The 24,281-nt window shown below is 40.3% G+C and overlaps 2 protein-coding genes across 3 annotated transcripts; both read right to left on the minus strand.

The window, feature by feature from the left end:
* Positions 1-7,818: 7,818 nt before the first annotated feature.
* Positions 7,819-13,830, minus strand: LOC109864711 (tubulin beta-4B chain-like). The gene is made up of 4 exons (XM_020452598.2): positions 13,582-13,830; positions 12,747-12,855; positions 12,472-12,582; positions 7,819-12,230 (listed from the first exon to the last, which is right to left on the minus strand). The coding sequence occupies exons 1-4, from the start codon at positions 13,636-13,638 to the stop codon at positions 11,173-11,175; spliced, it is 1,335 nt and encodes a 444-aa protein (XP_020308187.1). The 5' UTR covers positions 13,639-13,830; the 3' UTR covers positions 7,819-11,172.
* A 1,519-nt stretch (positions 13,831-15,349) lies between these two features.
* Positions 15,350-23,759, minus strand: LOC109864712 (ancient ubiquitous protein 1-like). 2 transcript variants are annotated; one of them, XR_004204306.1, is made up of 12 exons: positions 23,497-23,756; positions 23,015-23,152; positions 21,831-21,981; positions 21,053-21,240; positions 20,560-20,632; positions 20,192-20,260; positions 17,153-17,219; positions 16,812-16,917; positions 16,533-16,676; positions 16,185-16,333; positions 15,950-16,038; positions 15,350-15,831 (listed from the first exon to the last, which is right to left on the minus strand). XR_004204306.1 is itself a non-coding variant. In XM_020452599.2 (12 exons), exons 1-12 carry the CDS (start codon positions 23,535-23,537, stop codon positions 15,741-15,743), a joined length of 1,311 nt encoding a protein of 436 aa, XP_020308188.1. In that variant the 5' UTR covers positions 23,538-23,759; the 3' UTR covers positions 15,350-15,740. The 2 variants fall into 2 exon arrangements, 1 of the variants encoding a protein (XP_020308188.1); XM_020452599.2 differs by having other exon boundaries at positions 20,187-20,260; positions 23,497-23,759.
* Between the last annotated feature and the right edge of the window lie 522 nt (positions 23,760-24,281).

Consider the following 24,281-nt stretch of genomic DNA (forward strand, 5'->3'; position numbering starts at 1 on the left):
GACTGGGCGTCTTCTACATCATCCTGAAATATATTGGAGGGGGGGGGTTAAGTCTTTAAACATTGGTTTAAGACTATACCACTCATCTTATGACACCTACCTGTAGTGTGTTTTGTTTTCGCCGCCTTTTACGATCTTTCGACCTCTCTTATTCAGACCTTAGTGAATGAATGACATACATTCAATATATTCAGGTCATTCTGGCTACAGTTAAACAAGTGATTTTAAGGATGCAAAGGAAATGTCTTTATAATGTTTAAGACTTACAGCATGAGAAAGTTCTGCAGGAGAACTAGGCACCACCAGCCTAATTTGCTGCATGTTTTCCTTTGAAAAGAAAATCACACAATTGGATGGGGATCCCAAAAAACATTTTATCCACTAGTGATGAGAATTTATACATACAGTGCCTTGCGAAAGTATTCGGCCCCCTTGATCTTTGCGACCGTTTGCCACATTTCAGGCTTCAAACATAAAGATATAAAACTGTATTTTTTTGTGAAGAATCAACAACAAGTGGGACACAATCATGAAGTGGAACGACATTTATTGGATATTTCAAACTTTTTTAACAAATCAAAAACTGAAAAATTGGGCATGCAAAATTATTCAGCCCCCTTAAGTTAATACTTTGTAGCGCCACCTTTTGCTGCGATTACAGCTGTATGTCGCTTGGGGTATGTCTCTATCAGTTTTGCACATCGAGAGACAGAAATTTTTTCCCATTCCTCCTTGCAAAACAGCTCAAGCTCAGTGAGGTTGGATGGAGAGCATTTGTGAACAGCAGTTTTCAGTTCTTTCCACAGATTCTCGGGCCCACATTGAGCCCGGCCCCGTTTGACTCCGCCCACATTGAGCCGCCCCGAACTGCACACTGCAGTCAGGGGCTTCTCATCGTCTCGCGCAGAACTGTTCATGTGTAGGCGGTCAAAGGCACTACTTCGATATAAAAAGTTGTTCAAGTTGTTCAATAACCTAGGTTAAGAAAATCTGTGATATTAACCCATTTAATCCCATCAGTCACAATACTGAAGAAAAAACACTTTTGTACTTTACAGGCTCTAGAGAAGCTAAAGTTGTATTTATCAACAAATGCGTTATATATTATGCCTTATTAAGGTGTCTAGTATGATTCAGAGAAGGTTCATATGATTTCTCAAAATGGTCACAAGACCACAAGCATAAATCTCCAAGGTGTACTTTCACAGATGAATTTGGCACCAGAAGTCTATATTCAACAGCTTAAAAAGAAAATACATTGTTGAAATTTAAAAATATTTTATTTGTAAATACACTGAACAAAAATATGAAGCAACGTGTAAAGTTCTGGTCCCATGTTTCATGAGCTGAAAAAAAAAATCCCAGAAATGTTCCATATGCACGAAAATCTTTTTTTTGTCCACAAATGTGTTTATATCCGTGTTAGTGAGCATTTCTCCTTTGCCAAGATAATCCATCCACCTGACAGGCTTGGCATATTAAGAAGATAATTAAACAGCATAATCATTTCAGGTACACCTTGTGCCGGGGACAATGAAAGGCCACTGTAAAATGTGCAGTTTTGTCACACAACACAATGTCACAGATGTCTCAAGTTTTGAGGGAGTGTGCAATTGGCATGCTGACTGCAGGAATGTCCACCAGAGCTATTGCCAGAGAATTGAATGTTAATTTCTCTAGCATAAGCTGCCTCCAATGTAGTTTTAGAGAATTTGGCAGTATGTCCAACCTGCCTCACAACACACAGACCACGTGTTAGCACTCCAGCCCAGGACCTCCACATCCGGATTCTTCACCTATGGGATTGTCTGAGGGGGGTGGGAGGGGGGTGCTGAGGAGTATTTCTGTCTGTAATAAAGCCCTTTTGTGGGGAAAAACTATTTCCGATTGGCTGGGCCTATGCACTCCCAGACCCACCCATGGCTGCACCCCTGCCTAGTCATGTGAAATCCATAGATTAGGGCCCAATTAATTTATTTAACTTATTTCCTTAATTCAGTCAAATCTTTGAAATTGTTGCATGTTGTGTTTATAATTTTGTTCAGTGTATACTGTTTATTAAAGGGTATAGTTTACGTATGTGCTCATTTGTGGTACAGTATATTAAAATATCTTAGCGTTACATTTGCTATTACATACAGTATATTTAATCATAGCATATTATTTATTTTTTCAGTAGATTGAAGTTGAGTTGGGTTATGGATAAACGTATATATATACTTATTTTACAGAGGATTTTACTATTATCCATTAGTCTTTACATATGTTTAAATCAGTGATTTTGACTGAAAAACATCAAATGTTGTTATTTCAAGGGGAATTGGTCATAATGGACCCATAAACTGAATTAGAGTAATAACTTAACACATATTTAATGTCAAAAGGTTTGTTTAGTGTCTCTTGCACAATGGTAGACCTGGTTTATGTGAGTTTTGCTGAATAGTCACAAGGGTAGACCTGAGCTGTGTTCGAAAACCCATACTAATATACTGCATACTATATACTATTAGTTTATTTTAGTATACTGTAAACGAATGGTATCGTTTCAGTTGAACGCACTAGAGCTTCACCTGTCTTACCGGAAGTTGATGCTGTTACTATGCAACCTCTTGCTAGGGTTAGCATAGTAGCTAGCTAAACTTTTTACGATTTCGGGTGTGTTTGTAAATTCAATCTGGAGTGCCAGAGTGCGCTCTGGGCATTCCTAAATCCAGAGCGTTGTCAGATTGTCCATTAGTAAATTCAGAGAATTTTGCTCTCAGAGCGTTCAAAACGCACACTGGACTAGTAGTGTATTAGTAGCCGACTAACCTTAGGTAACTAGCTAACATACCAGTACATACTTCTGTAATGCTATGCGGTTCATAAGGATAGCGTAGCTAACAAATTGTCATCCAAAATAACATGTAACGCAACTTTTTGAAAAGGCATTACTTTATTATATTTTTCAACATTTTCTTAACAATTGTCATAATTAGTTAAAACAATTAATTTATATCCGCTCTCGTCGGACTTCGGCTGCATATTTTCTGCCATTTTCTTAAAATCTGAAAAGTTATGAAGCCACGCTCATTTTCTGAAGAATTGCATTATTTTAATTTATTTATTTAATTTAACCTTTATTTTACTAGGCAAGTCAGTTAAGAAAAAAATTATTATTTACAATGACGGCCTACCAAAAGGTAAAAGGCCTCCTGCGGGGATGTGGGCTGGGATTAGAAATTTTAAAAATACAAATATAGGACAAAACACACATCACGACAAGAGAGACAACACAACACTACATAAAGAGAGACCTAAGACAACAACATAGCAAGGCAGAAACACATGACAACACAGCATGGTAGCAACACAACATATGGTACAAACATTATTGGGCACAGACAACAAACAGCACAAAGGGTAAGGAGGTAGAGACAACAATACATCACGCAAAGCAGCCACAATTGTCAGTAAGAGTGTCCATGATTGAGTCTTTGAATGATGAGATTGAGATAAAACTGTCCAGTTTGAGTGTTTGTTGCAGCTCGTTCCAGTCGCTAGCTGCAGCGAACTGAAAAGACGAGCATCCCAGGATGTGTGTGCTTTGGGGACCTTCAACAGAATGTGACTGGCAGAACGGGTGTTGTATGTGGAGGATGAGGGCTGCAGTAGATATCTCAACCAGTGGGTCTTGCAACAGGTATATAGAGATGACCAGTTTACAGAGGAGTATAGAGTGCAGTGATGTGTCATATAAGGATAACTGGTAGCAATTCTGATGTCCGAATGGTTAAGAACATCTAGCCGCTCGAGAGCACCCTTACCTGCCGATCTATAAAGTATGTCTCCGTAATCTAGCATGGGTAGGATGGTCATCTGAATTAGGGTTAGTTTGGCAGCTGGGGTGAAAGAGGAGTGATTACGATAGAGGAAACCAAGTCTAGATTTAACCGTTACCCTGCAGCTTTGATATGTATAGACCCGAGAGAGAGAGAACTGCTCCTTAAAGTAACTAACTTTGTCCTTCCGGATAGCCTGAGTGCACTTATTTCGCATTTGCCTGAACGAGAGCCAGTTAGCCCAAGTACGGGTGTGCCAAGCCTTTCGCCAAATGCAATTCTTGAGGTGGAGTAACTCTGCAAGATCACTGCCGACCCAGGGGCTGAACCTGTTTGTAATTCTCTTTTTTTTATGGGGGCGTGTTTGTTAACAATACCACTGAAAATATTTCAATAATAAGGTCCAAGCATCTTCGACAGAGGGGATCAAGCTCACTCTATACCATTTTACAGAGGCCAGTTCATGAAGGAAGGCTTGCTCATTAAAGTTTTTTAGCAAGCGTCTATGACAAATCAGGACAGGTCATTTCACTGAGGCTGTAAAACAGCGATCACTAAGGTTATTATAGGCCCTAAAAAATGTGCTTATCTTAGTCCTGTGACTTCTGTCCTGTATATGCTAATCATTTTCATGATAAACTCATAGTACAGTGGTATAGCACATGTGGCCCAGGGTTGCGGTGTGCCGCCAATAGCTGCATATACAGTGAGCTCCAAAAGTATTGGGGCAGTGACACATTTTTTGTTGTTTCACTTATATATGTATTAAAGTAGTAAAAAGTGAAGTCTTTGGTAACATATTCATAGCACACAATGACTACATCAAGGTTGTGACTCTATACATTTGTTGGATGTGTTTGCTGTTTGTTTTGGTTGTGTCTCAGTCCTTTCCAAATGTATCTGGAATTTAGCCATTAAAGGATTTGAGAAATGTGATTGGTTGATGATAGGCCTATGACATTGGCTAAGTCTTGTCTTGCGCTGTGCAGAATATCATATCCAATTAATGATTGGAGAAGTGTTTAAAATCACCAGTACCACATCCTTATGATATATATATATATCTTTACATAAGCACAACTTGACTGCAAGAGAAAGTTCGGTATGTCTGACTGAAATACCGGCAAAATCAACCTTTTCCTTTAAATTACTGGTGTTGATCAAATGCTGTAATTGTTTGGTTGCAGGATGTCAATAGGACAAAGTGCCAAAATGCGGTACTGTCCCGCACAATCTGGGACACTTGGTCACCCTAGTTACAAATGCTACAGAAATTCTTCCCACTGGGCACACACTGGTTGAATCAACGTTGTTTCCAGTCATTTCAATGAAATTATGTTGAACCAACGTGAAATAGACATTGAATTGACATCTGTGCCCACTCAATGGGTTTGTGTTGTTCTACCCTACTTTTTTTGCCCATAATCTTTCGGCATGTGGCATTTCACCTACTTCAAAGTAAAGTGCATAGGCAGGGCCGGCACCAGAATGAATCAGTTGGATGGGTGTTTGATATGCGCATTTTCGTAGAACAGTTTAATTTAAATGATAACAGTTTCTTTTCTCAAAATGATTGTAATGTGGTTAATCATAAAAATCTGAATTAAAATGATGCCTTATGGACACATACAGTACCAGTCAAAAGTTTGAACACACCTACTCATTCAAGGGGTTTTCTTTATTTTACTATTTTCTAAATTGTAGAATAATAGTGAAGACATCAAATGATGAAAAAAACAATCATGTAGTAACAAAAACAGTTTATATTTTAGATTCTTCAAAGTAGTCACCCTTTGCCTTGATGACAGCTTTGCACACTCTTGGCATTCTCTCAATCAGCGTCACCTGGAATGATTTTCCAACCGTCTTGAAGGAGTTCCCACATATGCTGAGCACTTGTTGGCTGCTTTTCCTTCACTCTGCGGTCCAACTCATCCCAGACCATCTCAATTGGGTTGAGGTCGGGTGATTGTGGAGTTCAGGTAATCTAATGCAGCACCTCATTATTCTCCTTCTTGGTCAAATAGCCCTTACACAGCCTGGAGGTGTGTTGGGTCATTGTTCTGTTGAAAAACAAATGATAGTCCCACTAAGAGCAAACCAGATGGGATGGGGTATCGCTGCAGAATGCTGTGGTAGCCATGCTGGTTAAGTGTGCTGTGGTGGTTAATTTCTTTACTATCAAATTAGGAGAGACAAACTTATCACACAAGTCAAACTTAAACTAAATCTTAATTCACTTATTTATAAGGGAGCAGGTCAATACAACACACACATATAAAGTGAATCGATTGAGTGCTCTATGTTAATGAAGGCTGGTTGACGAATCATCCTCAGATGATTTGTTGAGAGCCCGAGACAAAAGTACAAAGGTATTTTATAGCCAAGATACACCCCTTCAAGCTACATGACAAACAACAGATGTATGGAATGGGTCACAAGGTTAAGATTAGTATGAAAGATACTTAGAATTCACAGCAGACAGTATCTAATTGTGTAGAGACCAGGGTCTGGCCCTGGAGTCATCTCTCCCTGGTACCTTATAGAACAGAAACATTAACTCATGCTATGGAATGCGGTCTCTTTAGGTTTTATCACCCAATAGACATCGTAAACCTTCTGTCAGTGTTAAATCTCACAGAGGCCCCTCCTCAGTAGAACACACACACAGATGAGTGTTCTAACAACCCCTTATTCTGTTGCATAAAACAACCATTTGATGCAATAACAGCATTCTAACATTATCTTGTAATTTCTGTTCTGACAGTGCCTTGAATTCTAAATAAATCACAGACAATGTCACCAGCAAAGTACCCCCACACCATCACACCTCCTCCTCCATGCTTCACGGTGGGAACCACACATGCAGAGATAACCCGTTCATCTATTCTGCGTCTCACAAAGACACGGCTGTTGGAACCAAAAATCTCAAATTTGGACTCATTAGACCAAAGGACAGATTTCCACCAGTCAAATGTCCATTGCTTATGTTTCTTGGCCCAAACAAGTCTCTTCTTCTTATTGGTGTCCTTTAGTAGTGATTGCTTCGTAGCAATTCGATCATGAAGGCCTGATTCACACAGTCTCCTCTGAATAGTTGATGTTGAGATGTGTCTGTTACTTGAACTCTGAGAAGTATTTATTTGGCCTGCAATTTCTGAGGCTGGTAACTCTAATGAACTTATCCTCTGCAGCAGAGGTAACTCTGGGTCTTCCTTTCCTGTGGCGGTCCTCATGAGAGCCAGGTTCATCATAGTGCTTGATGGTTTTTGCGACTGCATTCCAGGTGACTACCTCATGAAGCTGGTTGAGAGAATGCCAGGAGTGTGCAAAGCTGTCATCAAGGCAAAGGGTGGCTACTTTGAAGAATCTCAAATATAAAATATATTTTGATTTTTTTCCACGCTTTCTTGATTACTACATGATTCCTTATGTGTTCTTTCATAGTTTGGATGTCTTCAATATTATTCTACAATGTAGAAAATAGTCAAAATAAAGAAAAACCCTTGAATGAGTAGGTGTGTCCAAATGTTTGACTGGTGTATAAAGATAAAGAAAGTACTAATGTCATGGGACTCAGAGATAGCCTCTATAGGCCAATGCAGCAATAGGCCTATAACTTCCATTGCCAACTAAGTAAATGATAAAGGCCTAAAGCCAACAAATACAAACAGTACAAAATATCCGGATGAAATTTCATTTTTTTTCCAGTCGCATTAAGCTCTGTACTCCGCCTGTCTCCGTCCCTTTCTCTGTCTTAATTTGAGCTATCACCACTGAAATGCAACATTGTATCAACTCAGCAGGTTGGGTACTCAGGCGCTCCAGCTCCCTCAATGGAGTAACCACACACATGCTCATTGCTCACATGAATAATTTTTTTTGTGGACAAAATTCCTAAATGAGGCTTATGAAATAAACCAAAACTTGTTTCTCACTAGTGTAGCAGGTTGTGAACCCTACGTGAACTCTGCAAACAACGTTTCCACTTCCAGAATGATAATGGTAAATGACTCTAATTCATGCATTCACATAAATAAATGTAACTAAATTGTGTGGATTAAGGGTACATTTACTAGGCCTACTAGTGACATATGTAATGGTGAATTGATCAAAATAAACAATCAAAGGGCAAACCACACACACAATGAATGTCCATTAATTGTCGGGAGACAGCAGAGCACATTCTGGAGAGCTGAGTGCAGGCATTCTGGAGAGAGATGCCCATATCTTCACCCATACACCCTTCCCCTTCTACTTTTCTCAACATTTTAAATTATACTCAAAAGACATTATCTTCCCACATTTTAGGTGATTTTCACTGACTGACACAACTCAATAAACAGCTAGGCCTATTGCGCACAAATAAGCTAATGGTCATCTGTGGCTAAATCAAGCTCTCTGGTAAAGTATTTCGATTTTTGTATTTACTGTAGGGGAAGCCAGCGTCCAAACAGTGCACTGTGCACCCACCAACTTTCCTTTCTAATTCGCAAATGGCTGAAACCAGAAATCTCTATATAATGATGAGATGCTCATTTCCCGCCCTAACAATACAAGTCATTGTCCCAACGCCGGGATTGTCATAGATTGTAAAGGGCGAAAATGCAGGCGAGAAGATAGGTCTACATATTATGCCCATTTTTATTTGTGAGAGAGTGAGCCCTTTCGCTTATTCTCCTCTGCTGAAACAAGCGAGCGAAACAGCGCCCGTTTACCGATATGTAGCCAATGTACAATACCATCTGAAGCTGTCAATTCAGAAAAAGTATGACATTCAATACTCATTTTGTCCAGACAGCTTCAGATACATGGTCTACGGAGACAGAGGGGCGCTGTTTCGCTCGCTCCGATGCTTTAGATGAGACTGATGGGTCTTTCTGTCGGCGCGCGTCTCTGTCAATATTTGATTTATTTATTTATTTGTAAAGACAAGGAGATACGGTAGGGTGGGGCCAAGCCCTATTGTGCCCGCCCTTAACGTCGCCTTGCGCATAGGTGTGCTTCATCATAAACCCTGGCCTCTGCCATTCATCTCGTCCCTGGCATTCTGGGCAAAGAACAATTAGTGCCACCTAGTGGTATTTGGGTGAAAAGACAACCGACTACTCTCACATGACATGAACAGTTCATTTGTACTTTTTTAAACTAGGGAAGTCAAATTCTTATTTACAATGATCGCTTACCCCGGCCAAACCCGGACGACTGTAGTGACACCTCTTGCACTGAGATGCAGTTCCTTAGACCGCTGCGACACTCGGGAGCCCAACAGTTAAAGAGAACACAGTTTCTCCAAAACATTAAATCCAGATCAAAATTGTGTAGCGTTAAATGCTGCTCATTCTTCAGATTTGGTCCCTCATTTTTGGATGTAGTTAAGAGAGAGTTGAACCAAATCTCTAACATACATCATATGCTACAAATATCATTTTATATGATCCAATGACATTTGGGCAAAATATAATCTAAAGTGAAGGGGGAACTCAATTTAATGAGATTTCAGGGTTGAATGTTCTGACAAACTGGGCCCGATGACCCCTTTTCAGGAAAGGAATTTCACATTTTGTATTATATTGTAGTCCTACCTACATAATGTTTAGCAATAAAGAATAGGAGATTGCATGGGCCTTGACCTCACTAGAATTAAAATAATTTTGCACCATTGTTTTAGGTTTCATGCTCAAACTCGATATTAGTCATTTAGCAGATGCTCTTAGTATGGGATTTTCCTAACCAGATTTGAATCGGCTACATATTTGCCTTTTAGGAACCAAAATCCTTGAGATCCAATATTTAACTTTAAAAAATGTATTGCAAATAACAATATTCTCTAAAACAAACATGAATACCGTTCAAAGGCTTGTGTACAACTACAATTAACAAAAATATAAATGCAACATGTTAAGTGTTTGTTTCATGAACTGAAATAAAACATTCCGGATAGTTTACATAAACACAAAAAGCTTATTTCTCTCAAATTTTGTGCACATATGTTTAAATCCCGGCAATTGAGTATTTATTCTTTGCCAAGATAATCCATCCACCTGACAGGTGTGGCATATCAAGAAGCTGATTAAACAGCATGATCACACAGGTGCACCTTGTGCTGGAAAAAAGGGCCGCAAAAAATTTGCCATTTTGTCACAGATCAAGTTGAAAGGGGTAGTCAATTGTTCAACTGAATGCATCTTCCGCATTTTACCCAACCCCTCTGAATCAGAAGTGCAGGGGGCTGCCATAATCAGTCTTTGGCACCCAGGGAACAGTGGGTTATCTGCCTTGCTCAGACAGATTTTTACCTTGTCAGCTCAGGGATTCGATCCAGCAACCTTTCGGTTACTGGCCCAACGCTCTAACCACTTGGCTACCTGCTTCCCCGGGGAGCATACATTTGGCATGCTGACTGCAGCAATGTCCAGATCTGTTGCCTTCAATGTATCTTTAGAGAATTTGGCAGTACGTCCAACCAGCCTCACAACTGCAGACGTGTATGGCGTTGTGTTGAAGTGCAGTGGTGAACAGTGCCCAATGATATGGGTAGGCATAAGCTACGGACAACACAATTGCATTTTAGCGATGGCAATTTGAATGCAGATACTGAGGCTTATTGTTGTGCCATATAGCAGCCACCGTATGTTTCAGCGCAATAACGCACAGCTCCATGTCAAAGATCATTTCACTAATCCTTGGATGCTACAAATGTCCCAGTTTTTCCATGGCCTGCATACTTAAGACATGTCACCCATTAAGCATGTTCAGGATAGACATGTACAACCACATTCCAGTTCCCATCAATATCCGTCAACTTCACAAAGCCATTGAAGTTGAGTGGGACAACATTCCACAAGGAACAGCCTGATCAACTCTGAATTATGTATCACGTTGCATGCAGCAAATGGTGGTCACAGACACTGGCCAACACCCCCTTTTTGGGAATCTGTGACAGCTGGAAATGCAGATATGCATCTGTCTGTGAAATCCATAGATTAGGGCCTAATGAATTTATTTCAAGTGACTTCCTTATATGAACTGTAACTCAAAATAGTTGCATGTATATTTGTTCAGTATAGCTGAACTGCATAGGAAACAAATTTCACCATTACCTCCCTCACAAATTACTGTAACATTATAGTATACATTTATAAGAAATCACCATTAGCTTCCCTTACTGTACATTACCCATGATCGTATTAAATAACAAACAAGTGTTTAACCATGTCTCTTATTTGAAGTAAACAAAAAAAAAAGTTAAAATAAAAGAAATAGTACAGCTGAAGGTTGTCAGATAAGGAAACATGAAGTGAAAAACAAACACCAGTCAGATGTTTCACAAGGAAAGAAAACAGACAATTTAAGCCAACTCTTCACCCTCCTCTTCAAACTCGCCCTCCTCCTCTGCAGTGGCGTCTTGGTACTGCTGATACTCAGAAACCAGGTCGTTCATGTTGCTCTCTGCCTCAGTGAACTCCATCTCATCCATGCCTTCTCCTGTGTACCAATGGAGGAAAGCCTTACGGCGGAACATAGCTGTGAACTGCTCAGAGATGCGCTTGAACAGCTCCTGGATGGCAGTACTGTTTCCAATGAAGGTGGCAGCCATCTTGAGGCCACGGGGAGGAATGTCACAGACTGCAGTCTTGACGTTGTTGGGGATCCATTCAACGAAGTAGCTGCTGTTCTTGTTCTGTACGTTCAGCATTTGCTCGTCCACCTCTTTCATGGACATGCGCCCACGGAAGACTGCAGCCACGGTGAGGTAACGGCCGTGACGAGGGTCGCAGGCGGCCATCATGTTCTTCGAGTCAAACATCTGCTGAGTGAGCTCTGGAACCGTCAGGGCTCTGTACTGCTGGCTGCCCCTGCTGGTGAGGGGGGCAAAGCCAGGCATGAAGAAGTGGAGACGGGGGAAGGGCACCATGTTGACTGCCAGTTTGCGCAGGTCAGCGTTGAGCTGGCCGGGGAAGCGGAGACAGGTGGTGACCCCACTCATGGTCGCAGACACCAGGTGGTTGAGGTCTCCGTAGGTGGGCGTGGTGAGTTTGAGGGTACGGAAGCAGATGTCGTAGAGCGCTTCGTTGTCGATACAGTAGGTCTCATCTGTGTTCTCTACCAGCTGGTGGACTGATAGGGTGGCATTGTAGGGCTCGACCACAGTGTCTGACACTTTAGGGGAGGGCACCACGCTGAAAGTGTTCATGATGCGGTCGGGGTACTCTTCACGGATCTTGCTGATGAGCAGGGTGCCCATGCCAGAGCCGGTTCCACCTCCCAGGGAGTGGGTGAGCTGGAAGCCCTGCAGGCAGTCACAGCTCTCAGCCTCTTTCCTCACCACATCCAAGACAGAGTCAACCAGCTCTGCACCCTCAGTGTAGTGGCCCTTGGCCCAGTTGTTACCTGCGCCACTCTGACCTGTAATGGACAGAAGTATAATGCCAAAGTAAAGATAACATGAGATGAAACTGAGCCCTAGTGATGGATTACACAAACACTAAAGCAGGAGATGACAAAGCTAATTATGTGACATGGCAACCCTTTCTTTTGAGTAACTAATGCCAACCATTTGCCTGTGGTGCCTGTAGTCAAGTAATGAAGGTTTATTGTAGTAACTTGCAACTAATCCGGGTCCATAGACCACTCCCAAGTTTCTTACCGAAAACAAAGTTGTCAGGCCTGAAGATTTGACCGAATGGTCCTGACCTCACAGAGTCCATCGTCCCAGGCTCCAAGTCCACAAGTACTGCGCGTGGCACATACTTTCCACCTGAAAAGTCAAAAATGGCACTTAAAGAAATTCAAACCAATCGTACCTGGCTAACAATGGTAACTAGGAGATCCATTTTTGATTTTGTTGCATTTAATCCAAATTGGACAATTGCCAGATTTACCAGACCATTGTGGGTCAAGACATCACACCACTTAACTCACCTGAAGCTTCATTGTAGTACACATTAATTCTTTCCAGCTGAAGATCACTGTCCCCATTGTAACTTCCAGTGGGGTCAATGCCATGCTCATCACTAATCACCTCCCAGAACTAGCATAGGGAGACGTCAATTAATGCCAATCCAGAGTCAATTCACTGTTAACATTTTGCAGTTGAATTAAATACAAAATGGATGCAAACAAGCCATTTTGAACAAGGTCTCCCCCCCTTAAAAACGGGGGGGGGAAAAAAGTTCTGCTTTCTGGCTTCCATGCGTCAAGTGTCAAAAACAAAATGGAGTTTCAAAAGTTGGCACCCATTTTATAATTTTTTCTGCGTTGTCCTTCGATAAATGTACAAATAAAACATAAGTTATGTTCAATGTATTAGTACATCGATAAGTAAATATAAACCAAACGAAAAACAGCAAGGCTATAATGTAATCGCAAAGAGCGCGCGATGACCGGTTTGGCGCACTCCATGACCTGAACCAGACATAACTGCGAGCTCGTCCAACGCGGGGCAGTCAACACCATTGAATTATATTACCTCGATCATTTGAATGGTTCCCCAAATAAAACAAGTACATACAATTTAAAATCATTGAAAACATTGAACTTGTTGGAACAGGAAGGCAAACGTATAATCGAGAGGATGATACTTTCCGCCAAACAATTATTGATCATCTGAGAACAAAGGGGTTACGTGTTTTCGCGCACACTTTGAAAGATCAATATCGAGGCCTCTTAGCCGTAGATTATTTTTTTTACCAATAATAATTCTACACATAATTAAAAATGAATATATATAGCTTTAAAAGCCTAAACGTGTACAAACCTTTGCGCCAATTTGATTACCGCACTGCCCTGCTTGTAAATGAACAATCTCTCTCATTTTGTTAGTGGAGTAAAATGTATCTAACTTCCTTCTTCGAATGGCTACAATCTTCAAACTTTTGCGCTCATATGTGTATTTTTATATACCTCGGTGGTGCGTACAGGGAATTTTGTTAGGTCATTCTCTAAAACCGTTTCAATTTACAGCAATTATATTGGTCCGTTTGGTCGTAGTGCCCGCGTTGTAAGCGACGTGATTGGTGGATTTCTGATTGGAAGTGCGACATCACGTGTTGTAATAGGCCGAATATTATAGGACCATATGAAATGAAGCCAGAATAAAATTCTGGTTTTATTAGCCTAGTCCTACATTCAGATTGTGCATCATACTCGCGTTATCAGTTTCTCAAAAGTCTAGCATGTATGCCGTGACAGAATTAATTTGTTCAATTTTGCAGCATTCATGCCTTCAATCATAATGTTTGCATCATGAAACAGCGCTCCATCACTTACACTAATTAGGGAGAAATTGTGAATAATCATATTTATATTATTTTTACCTTTGACTTGGTCTATTTTCTTGGAGGCAACAAACCAGTGACAGACTAGATATTTGAAATGTTGAGGCTCTTGCTGAAGTGATTAAATGCCATCTTCAAGACAGTAATCCACTATCTGAATTATGAGTTACAGACAAAATATATAGTTTACCTTTAAGTTTCCACATATTTAAAAAAAAAAATCTGCAACATTCAACTAACCATTGTCAAGATGAAATCTCAGATTACAGATAGGCCCTACTCGAATAACATGACTATGTCCTGACTATGAGATATACACATTGGTGGTAAAAAAAATATATTTTTTAAATCTAGTTACATAGAGATATTATTTTTGAAGAAATATATTGTTTTGACAATATTGCAAGATCATTTTTGTGCTAGTTGGCTATACCTGCACCAAAACAACAGTATTTTTCCTTCATAGCTAGTTCCCCATCTTCTTAAATAGGAGCCAATTTGTTTTCAGCACTTTTATTTCATGACTGATCAAAACTTGTTTTCTCATGGCTCTCTTGTCTCTGTAGAACATCAAATTGCAATCAAATCACAGTATTGAATCGCAACACATATCTTATCGGCACCAAAGTATTGTGATAATATATTGAGGTCACTGGTAATTTCCACCCCGTGTACACGATACTGCCACAGTGCCCATAGTGGGGCAGATAACTATAGGTGATGTACCGGGTCTGTGGCCACCTACTTCTCAAACAAGTGTAGGAAAGAGGGAGAAGGGGGGGGGGGGGGGCTCGGCACTATGATCCTGCGGTGCAGAGGAGCGTGATATACCCGCTGTGCCACAAGAGCCCGGGCCTCAGGCAGAGACAGAAGAACACTCATATGCCACACCTACACAAGCATAACACCCCATTCACAATGGTGTGCTATTCTTGTTTCGTCTAACTATTAAACATTTGTTTAATGTTAAGAGTTTCTATAGCTAATCACAGGGATGTCCAGCCTGTCTTATCTAATCACTTTGAATGACCTCCCTCAAAAGCTATATGCTCTAGTTTACAGTTTTATAGTTGGGTTTTTGACTTGATAATTGCAAACGTTTATACACAAATGTATTTACTCTGAAATAGAGTTCAAAAGTATGACATACACTGATTTTATGACCCAATGGTGCTTTGCACTCATTGATTCCAGCCAGGGTAAATCAAAGATAAATACTGGAATTGTGATGCTATTCAAGACAATCTCTTGCATTTATAAATGACTGATTTTATTGACGTTAAAAATGTATACTGCAGAAACACGTACTCACAAATCATAATGAACCTAAGACCTGAGGAGTATTCTCTGAAAGCAGAGCAAGAAAGATTTCATTTTTACCACCACCTCTGCCATTATAAAAATAATGAGATGTTTCACGTCACTGGGTCTTAATAGAAATTGTTATCAAAATAATATTTTTACCAGGACAAACAATTAAAAAGACATGCATGATTGCCATGCAAAAAATAATAATAAAAAAATACAAATAAATCCATTGAAATCTTCAGGTCTTCTTCCTGTATGTGTGGGTCAACAACAACTCCACTCTGCTCTGCATACACTCCAGTACACTTATTGTCTGTACAATTTTTAGATTTTAACAACTGTCATTCCTAACACGTTTCCCAGCAATCAGATCTTGTTCAGAGGTTTCGTCCTGCTCCAGTTCATGCTTTTCGATGTAGCGTCTAGAGAAAGGAGGGTGGAAACAACTAACAGAGTTGAAAGGTGGACAACAATGACTGAGTGTAAAATGTAGGTGAAATTATAAATTAATCAGAGATTGAATTGCAGCTTTGATCTCACCTTCTTGCAAACTCATACAAGGCCTCTTTCCTCTCTTGTAGGGACATGTGTCTGTCTACCGGTGATTTCCCAAAAGATTTGGCAGCAGGCTATGGGTCAAAATGATCAAAATCAGACTATATAGCAAACTCCTGATAAATAGAATAGCGTAGCAAGATGGTTCATTAATTACTTTGCGAGCAAGGTAATATAGACTACCAGTGTACGTAAGACATCATTTAGATCATTGGCAAACCTTAATGGTGGGAGCAGGTGCAGCTGAAGAAGAGAGGGATCGCCAGGCTGGGCCTGGTGCAGACGTGGCACCGCCTGTGGCCTCCACTGGGAACACCTCAGTGCTCTCCAGCAGATTAGTGATAGTGGTGTCCACACAGTTGGTTTGCACTGTAAAAAGGGTAAAGGGAAAGATTTGGGGAAAGCTGCAAACTTCTGTGCCTTTTTCTCCCATTGATCCTAATACAAACTCCATTTGAATAAAATTCACATGTAAATACAGGACTCGAGTCAGTGCACTGATCATCACCATTCCAAATTCCCTGTCACTGCACTGGAAATGCAAAGTGGAAATAAAAAGGTGGCATACCCAGGTCTCTGGTGATGATGCCAAGGGGGATGTCAGGCAGAACCTCCTTCACCTGCTGAGCCATCCTGCTGATCCTGAGCTCCTCCACCCCAGAGCTGCGGATCATGAAGCCCAGGGGAACTGGACGTGGTCTGGCACCCACATCTGGACAGACAGCAGCAAATACACACCATCACCAATGGTGCCAACCACCCTCCAAGTAAGCATAACAAGTACCAAGGCCATGCTGTAGGAAGGGAATTGTCAGGGAAGTTTTCTCCAGGGCTCTCCCTTACTTACTTGAGGTTGTGGTGCGCGGTGCAATGTGCCTTTTCCTCTTGATGTGCTCCGCTTTGTCTGCTTTGGTAATCTGTGTAGAGACCACGCTGAGCTCAGTGGCTAGAAGCTGAAAATGGACAACACAAAGACCAATCAGAGGACAATATAATAATTATTCTCTTTAGTGTTCCATATCATTGTGAATTTTCAGCTCCCAATGTGATAATAACTTGCAATATACAACAAACCCTTTGATAAGATACATACTTGCTTTGTTTGTTTGATATAAAATGTGGGCGGTAGTGAATAGAAGGCAGTGCAGAATAAGGGTGCAAAAATGAGAATGACAAAAGGTTTTATACCTCTTGGACTTTGTTGGCAAACTCTTGAAGGGACTCTTCATCTTGTCTAGATACAGGGGGGAGCCATCTGTGAAAATAAACAAAACAGGGTCTCTACAAGCCTTGTGAGCATTAATAGTGAACTTAATTAAAAATAAAAAGTCAATGTTTACATAACCCATTTTTACGACATTCTTTCCTGCATACGCCTTTTATACCTCCCGTGCACATGCCAGTGACGAGTGGTTGTAGTTGTATGAATATACACCATTAAAAAAATACATGTTTAGGCAGGTCATAAGATAGATAAGATAAATAAAATGTATTTTCAAAAGAATGGCATACTGAGTTTAATTACACTACATGAACAAAAGTATGTGGACGTCGAACATCTCGTTCCAAAATCACGGGCAATAACATGAAATTGGTCCCCCCTTTGCTGCTATAAGAACCTCCACTCTTCTGGGAAGGCTTTCCACAAGATGTTGGAACATTGCTACGGGGACTAGCATTAGTGAGGTTTGGGCACTGATGTAGGGCGATTAGGCCTGGCTCGCAGTCGGCGTTCCAAATCATCCCAAAGGTGTTTGATAGGGTTGAAGTCAGGGCTCTGTGCAGGCCAGTTAAGTTCTTCCACACAGATCCCGACAAGCCATTTCTGTATGGACCTCACTTTGTGAACAGGGGCATTGTCATGCTGGACCTCGCTTTGTGAATGGGGGCATTGTCATGCTGAAACAGGAAAGGGCCTTCCCCAAACTGTTGCCACAAAGTTGGATGCGCAGAATCGTCTAGAATGTCATTGTATGCTAAGATTTTCCTTCACTGGAACTAAGGGGCCTGGCCTGAACCATGGAAACCCATTTCATGAAACTCCCAATGAACAGTTCTTGTGCTGACGTTACGTCCAGAGGCAGTTTGGAACGCGGTAGTGAATGTTATTTTATTTTTGTACATGCTACGTGCTTCAACACTCCGCAGTCCTGTTCTGTGAACTTGTGTGGCCTACCACTTCGCTGCTGAGCCGATGTTGCTCCTAGACATTTCCACTTCACAATAACAGCACTTATAGTTGAAAAGGTGGCATCCTATGACGGTGCCACGTTGAAAGTCACTGAGCTCTTTGGTAAGGCCATTCTACTGTTAATGTATGTCTATGGAGATTGCATGACTGTGTGCTTGATTTTATAAATAGCCGAATCCACTCATTTGAAGGGGTGTCCACATACACTAAAAGTATATTACGTCCAAATGAATGAAATCAATAGTTCATTATTTTGTTCAATAAACAGACAAGACACACCTACTCCAATCACACAAACACTGAGTGTACAAAACATTATAAACACCTGTTCTTTCTATGACATCGACCATCTAGGTGAAAGCTATGATCCCTTATTGAAGTCACTTGTTAAATCCACTTCAAATCAGTGTAGATGAAGAGGAGACAGGTTAAAGAAGGATTTTTTCCCCACCTTGAGACATGGATTGTGTCTACGCAATTCAGAGGGTGAATGGGCATGACAAAATATATAAGTGACTTTGAATGGGGTATGTGGTGCCAGGCGCACTGGTTTGTGTCAAGAACTGGAACACTGCTGGGTTTTTCCACACTCAACCATTTCCAGTGTGCATCAAGAATGGTCCACCACCCAAAGAACATACAGCCAGCTGTAGAAAGCATTGGAGTCAACATGGGCCAGCATCCCTGTGGAACACTTTCAACACCTTTTAGAATCCATGCCCCGACAAATGTAGGTGTTCTGAATGTTTTGTACACTCAGTGTATATTTGTAGTGAGAATATAAGGAATATAACAGAATAGAATTCAAATAAATTCAAATAATATTTTTCCCACACAACTTGTGTCAAGGGAATGTGTAGAATCGCTGTCATAAAATAACGTATATTATTTTATCCATGCTTAATCTCTTTCCTATCCTCACTCAACTTTGTTAGCAAGCAGGCGTAAAGGTCTTACATTGAGAGTAGCTTCCTCATGATACCCATAGAAAATAATAGCAATCCTATTTTTAAAAGAGTCTTGTGTTTATATTTCACAACCTCCGCAGGCTTTTGGAGTGGTCTATCCGCGATCTAGCAAAATAATAGGCCTACACTTCATTTAGGCTACATTATTGCATGCAACATGTTTCTGATCAGTGATAGAAGAGCAAACGAAATAGACGAGCTGTACCACCTCAGAAAACCAGCCAGAAACCAATGAATCAATACAGACAGAGATTCAGTGAAACAAAATCACATTGATTGAGACAAGTCAGTGAAGTCACAGGCTTTTGGTTCGGGAGTAGGCCTAGGATATGAAGCGACTGAACAGCAAAATAATCCACTTGTTAAAACTAGACAACATAAAATTAGATACATGCTGTCAATTGCATTAGCCTACTTGATTCTAATATTTTCATAAAATCAATTATATTTATTCCCCCAGCTGTGGTTAAGAAAACAGTGCATGCTTCATTGTGGGCTATGCAAATTTTAGAACTAGCAGAAGGATGGTTAACTGGCGCTGCCTAACATTCATGAAGAGTTTAAGAACGAAGCGCATGCCAATGCCCCCTCAGGTTTACGGCTACGATTCATACTAAGCTGTAGGCAGAAGTTTACCGAAATTATTACTAGGCCGCTAGGCGAAAATAAAAAAGTTTCGGCTTTGATACCAGCAATACCTTTCAGATATAAGGAAACGGCAAAAAAAAAGTTGGCAGTGTGGTAAATTTGGCAGAAAAACATTTAGTATAAAAGGGATATTAAACTTTCCCTGTGATGAAAGCTTGCTTTGGCCTCTAATCAAGCTGAATGAAAAGTTATATTACAACACAAAATATACTGCTGATCCTGACAAAATGTTCACTCTGAAACAGCAAGACCATTACAAAAACCATTGTTAATTCTAGCAGAATTTTCCAGTGAGTAATGGACTGGACTTTAAGGACATGCATAAAATGTGTCAATTATCAAAGTGATACCTTTACAAGGTCCAACCAGAGCCCCGACAAAGACAAGTAAATGAGAGACAGTAATTATTTAGTACCTTACATGGTACACTGTACATGGGACGAAAAAGGTCCACAACAGTTCTGTCAGCCAAAAGGAGTCTGGCGTGCTCTTGAGAAAGAGGAACAAACTGCATTAGTACTTTCATTTCAGGAAATCCTCTGCATTTGTCTGACAGAATTATGTAAAGGCAGAGTGAAAAATCAACACAAAATCTTTAGGTCTATCACTGGAGTGAAAACCAATTTTACAAGAAAGTACTGGCCTTCTATGGACTGTTGGAGGAAACCTTCAACTTTTGAAAGCCCAACTTTTTACACAAACACTCACCAAATGTAGATGCTTAAATATGTCAAGAGTACTGCTTTTAAACTAATATGACAGAGGCAGTTTAGTTTTGATGGTATTACCAGAGCTACAAATGGCCTCTTCACTTGTAAGGCCACAGGCTGAATGGAATCAGTCATGGAGAAAGGCCAGGAGCTGAGGGAGATAAAACACAGGTTAGCTCAGTAATTCTTAGAATCAGTAATACAGGGGCAGTACAGAGCCACCTTACAGCAGTGTTGGCATTCTGCTCAGGACAGATTGTCCTCTAAAGACCTGTTAATAAATCACTATTTCCAGTTAAATTAATAACAGCAATAGTTCTGTGTTCTACTGGTGATTAGGGAAAAATAGAAAAACGTATTTGTATATACAAAGATGGCAGATTTAATCGATTACAAAAAAATTGTTGTCTTATACACAAGATAAATCCCATGGATAGTACTGATCTGCACATTATGCTTAAACCAGTGCTGTGGGGCAGAGACACTAAGTTTGATGAAAGAACACTTCAAAACCAAAGCGAGAGACAGTGAGAACTCAATCGGCTTGATGACAGGGACAATTGTGGCTCACCTGAACTTCAGCAGGCCAGCGCGCCCATTGGTGGTGTCCTCCTCGGGGAATAGGAGTAGGGGCAGAGTTTTTGGAGAGGAGCAATATCTCCTGAGGGACTCCTCCATCTCATCCTGGCCCGAAATGGCACCCAGCTCCATGAAGCCTCGGGCCCAACACACGAAGCCTGCAGAGTCCTCCAGCATAGGCTGAGCAGAGGAACAGGTCACGGTAAAAATGAATAACAAACACTGGCTGATGGTGTAAGGTTGAGTCAACGCAGGTGCATTTTTTGAAAAATATCTCTTTGTTCAGCTAGGCAAGAACAACCAATGATGTTTACAAAACCTGGATTGCTGATACCATGTATTGGCCATTGAGCGGCTTTGACGCCACCGGTCGGCCATATTGGCACTCCCCAGTAGGACCTCTATAGGAATTAATGGAATTCTACAGTATTTCAATTAAATGTTTCAAGGACAAAATCACATTAGTCATATGTAAAAAATAATGTATTTATATATTTATTTATGTTTAGCTCATATCATATAATGTCAGAGTATGCATGAAGGTGTCTGTAATATAACAAATGTGGCAGAAACTAATGTAGACATTAAATGTATTTCTATTGCTTCCAGAATATTTTTTACAATGGTGGGGGAGTGCCAAGATGGAGGCACGGTGGCTTCAACACAGTGGCCCCTATCAGTCATCTATTGTATTTACAAAATCATTGAGAAGAACTCAAGGAGCTCAAAGTGCAACACAATGAATAGCTTCACTTCAACAAAACACTCACAGTATTGCAGGAAGTCAGAAGATTGACAATGTTGTGGTCAAACTGAGTCACGTGATTGCAGATGTACAGTTTTGTGCTTTTGTCTCTTGAACGTGGGCTGTTCTGTCTGACGTGCATACCAAGGACTGAGAACATTATTCTCACAATGAATCTGGAACAGGAAGAATTCTTTGAGTTTGATCCAGTGAACACAAAAACAGGATATGTTTTAAAATGGAGAGATACTAAACAAACAGCAAATTTGCCAAGACTTCCCACAATTGGTTCCTTCAAATGTGCACCCTTCTTTGGTTGAGGCATACCCATATTGGGAGAAGCCAATAGCAGAGGTGCATAAAGATGGTGGCCCCCATGTATTTTAAACCATCAAAATAAAAAAAGTTGCACACTCCATGTATAATCTCCCAGCAATTTAATGGGTATTGGGACTTTATTTTGATAGTTTATTCGCCGTTAGTAAGCACATCCACACAAACTATTATTCTTGGTGTGCGCCAGCTCATGTTTTTTTAGACCCCATTTACTTACCATAAATGCCTTGTTGTCTAAGTTTGTTGTACTGTACATTTCTTTCCTTTACTCTTTTTAGGTGTCGTCATTACCAAAGTATACATGAACCCAATTCTAGCTCCAGGTTAACAGCAATTTGAAAAACTGAACAAGTATATTTTGCTGATTTATTGGTGCATTGAACCATGTTTAAAAAAACATTTAAAAAGCCATCGTTTAAATCCTCAGTGGACAGTGTACCCCATTTATAGACGCTAACTGCTTTAGCACCTATTGATGTTAGTATCTCCTGACTGGGGGAGTTTTTTAAAAGCCCTGGCGCTTGTTTTAAACATTAACACGCATCGCTGATGGCAGTGTTTTGAAAGATAAGGAACATATCTTTCATATCAGCGAGAAATACTTTTCTAAAAACAAAAAGTTAAATTACTACGCACGTTTTATTCGGTTAATGTTGCCACACGGAGTTTAAGCCTAGAGTTTAAGCACTATGGATAGCGGTTTAACAATGACATATCTGAATTCCGACATCTTTATGCCCCTTCACCACTGTGGCAGTGCTGACAGATTTGTTTTTATTTTAAGCAGGAAGTCACCCCACTGTGTATGATGATGTCATTATGCTGAGTGAACCTAACATTTAGTAAGATAACCAGTTGCAAAACTACCCTTACCTTCTAGCAAGACTGTCTGGGAGTGCACAGCTCACCAAAAACACATGTGCACCTACGAAGAGTCGTAGTAACATCAAACAAAGGCCAACTGGAGAGTAAAGTAATACCAGCAAAAGGACCAGTCCATCGTTTGGCAACCTGTTTGAGACAGACACAGCTCAGTGTTATCCTTGACAGGAAGAATATTCTGAGTCCAAGGGGACAGATTATATGCTTCTAACTAGGAAACTAATGTAACTGTTACCGACCAAACTACTTGCTAGCTAGCCGTTAATGGATAATAGTATTAATATCTTGTAGGCTAATTTGCTTACAGTAACTAACAAGTTAAATGAACGCCAAGAAGACGGTGACTTAGCTAGCTAATAGCCAGAGCCGATTATGAGCAAGACTATTGGAAATCTCTGCCATGGGTATCGGTGGACTGATACTCATTTAGCTGCTAGCTAGCTTGTCTTGACAACAACACTTCTTGTTCTTACCGCTGGAAGTCAAACATCTGTTCTATTCCTCGAGTTTCCATTATTTCACCTAATCTGTAGGTTGAGAAAGTTAATTACACGCGTCACTTTCCTGCATACTAACTAATCAACCATTTAATTCGAAACGATAAAAGGTCAAACTGGTAACCATTTATTTGCTCATGTTGATGCTGGCTGACGTTTCCAGCTAGTCTACCTCAGGCGCCATGTTCAACGCTAGAAAGAGATCAGCGTCTCGTCAGCAGCAAAAACAATGTACTTCCGGGTTACGGAATTTCGGAACATTTCCAAATAAAAGTCCCCATGTAATAGTAGAAAAGTGTCAATAACCTGGATTTATTCATGATGTAAAAATACTTGTCTAAACATGAACAATTATTCATATTTGTTCATATTTAAATGACATTTGCATTACATTTGTTTTTTAAAACATAAATGCCCCCAATGTGAATCATTGTAGATGGTATACACATTGATTTATAGAGCAAAAACTATTCTTGGTTCCGCAGTAAAAGTTGGGTACGGAATACTCAGTAGGGGCTGTATAATCTATATGGTGTCATTTCATGGGGCTCTGAATAAACCACCCGTTACATTGCCCACAATTAGGACTGGGCAGTATACTTTATTTTACGATATACCAATATACAGTATTTTACGATATCTATTTACGATATAGTATTGATGCATTGACTGTTTTTTGTATTTTTTTTACTTTACGTTATATAACGGTATTTGAATGTTCGGTTTGTTAAATGTAATACGCCGTGTGTAACGTGCATTTT

The sequence above is a fragment of the Oncorhynchus kisutch genome, linkage group LG19, assembly GCF_002021735.2.
Source record: "Oncorhynchus kisutch isolate 150728-3 linkage group LG19, Okis_V2, whole genome shotgun sequence".
In the NCBI taxonomy this organism is placed as follows: Eukaryota; Metazoa; Chordata; class Actinopteri; order Salmoniformes; family Salmonidae; genus Oncorhynchus; species Oncorhynchus kisutch.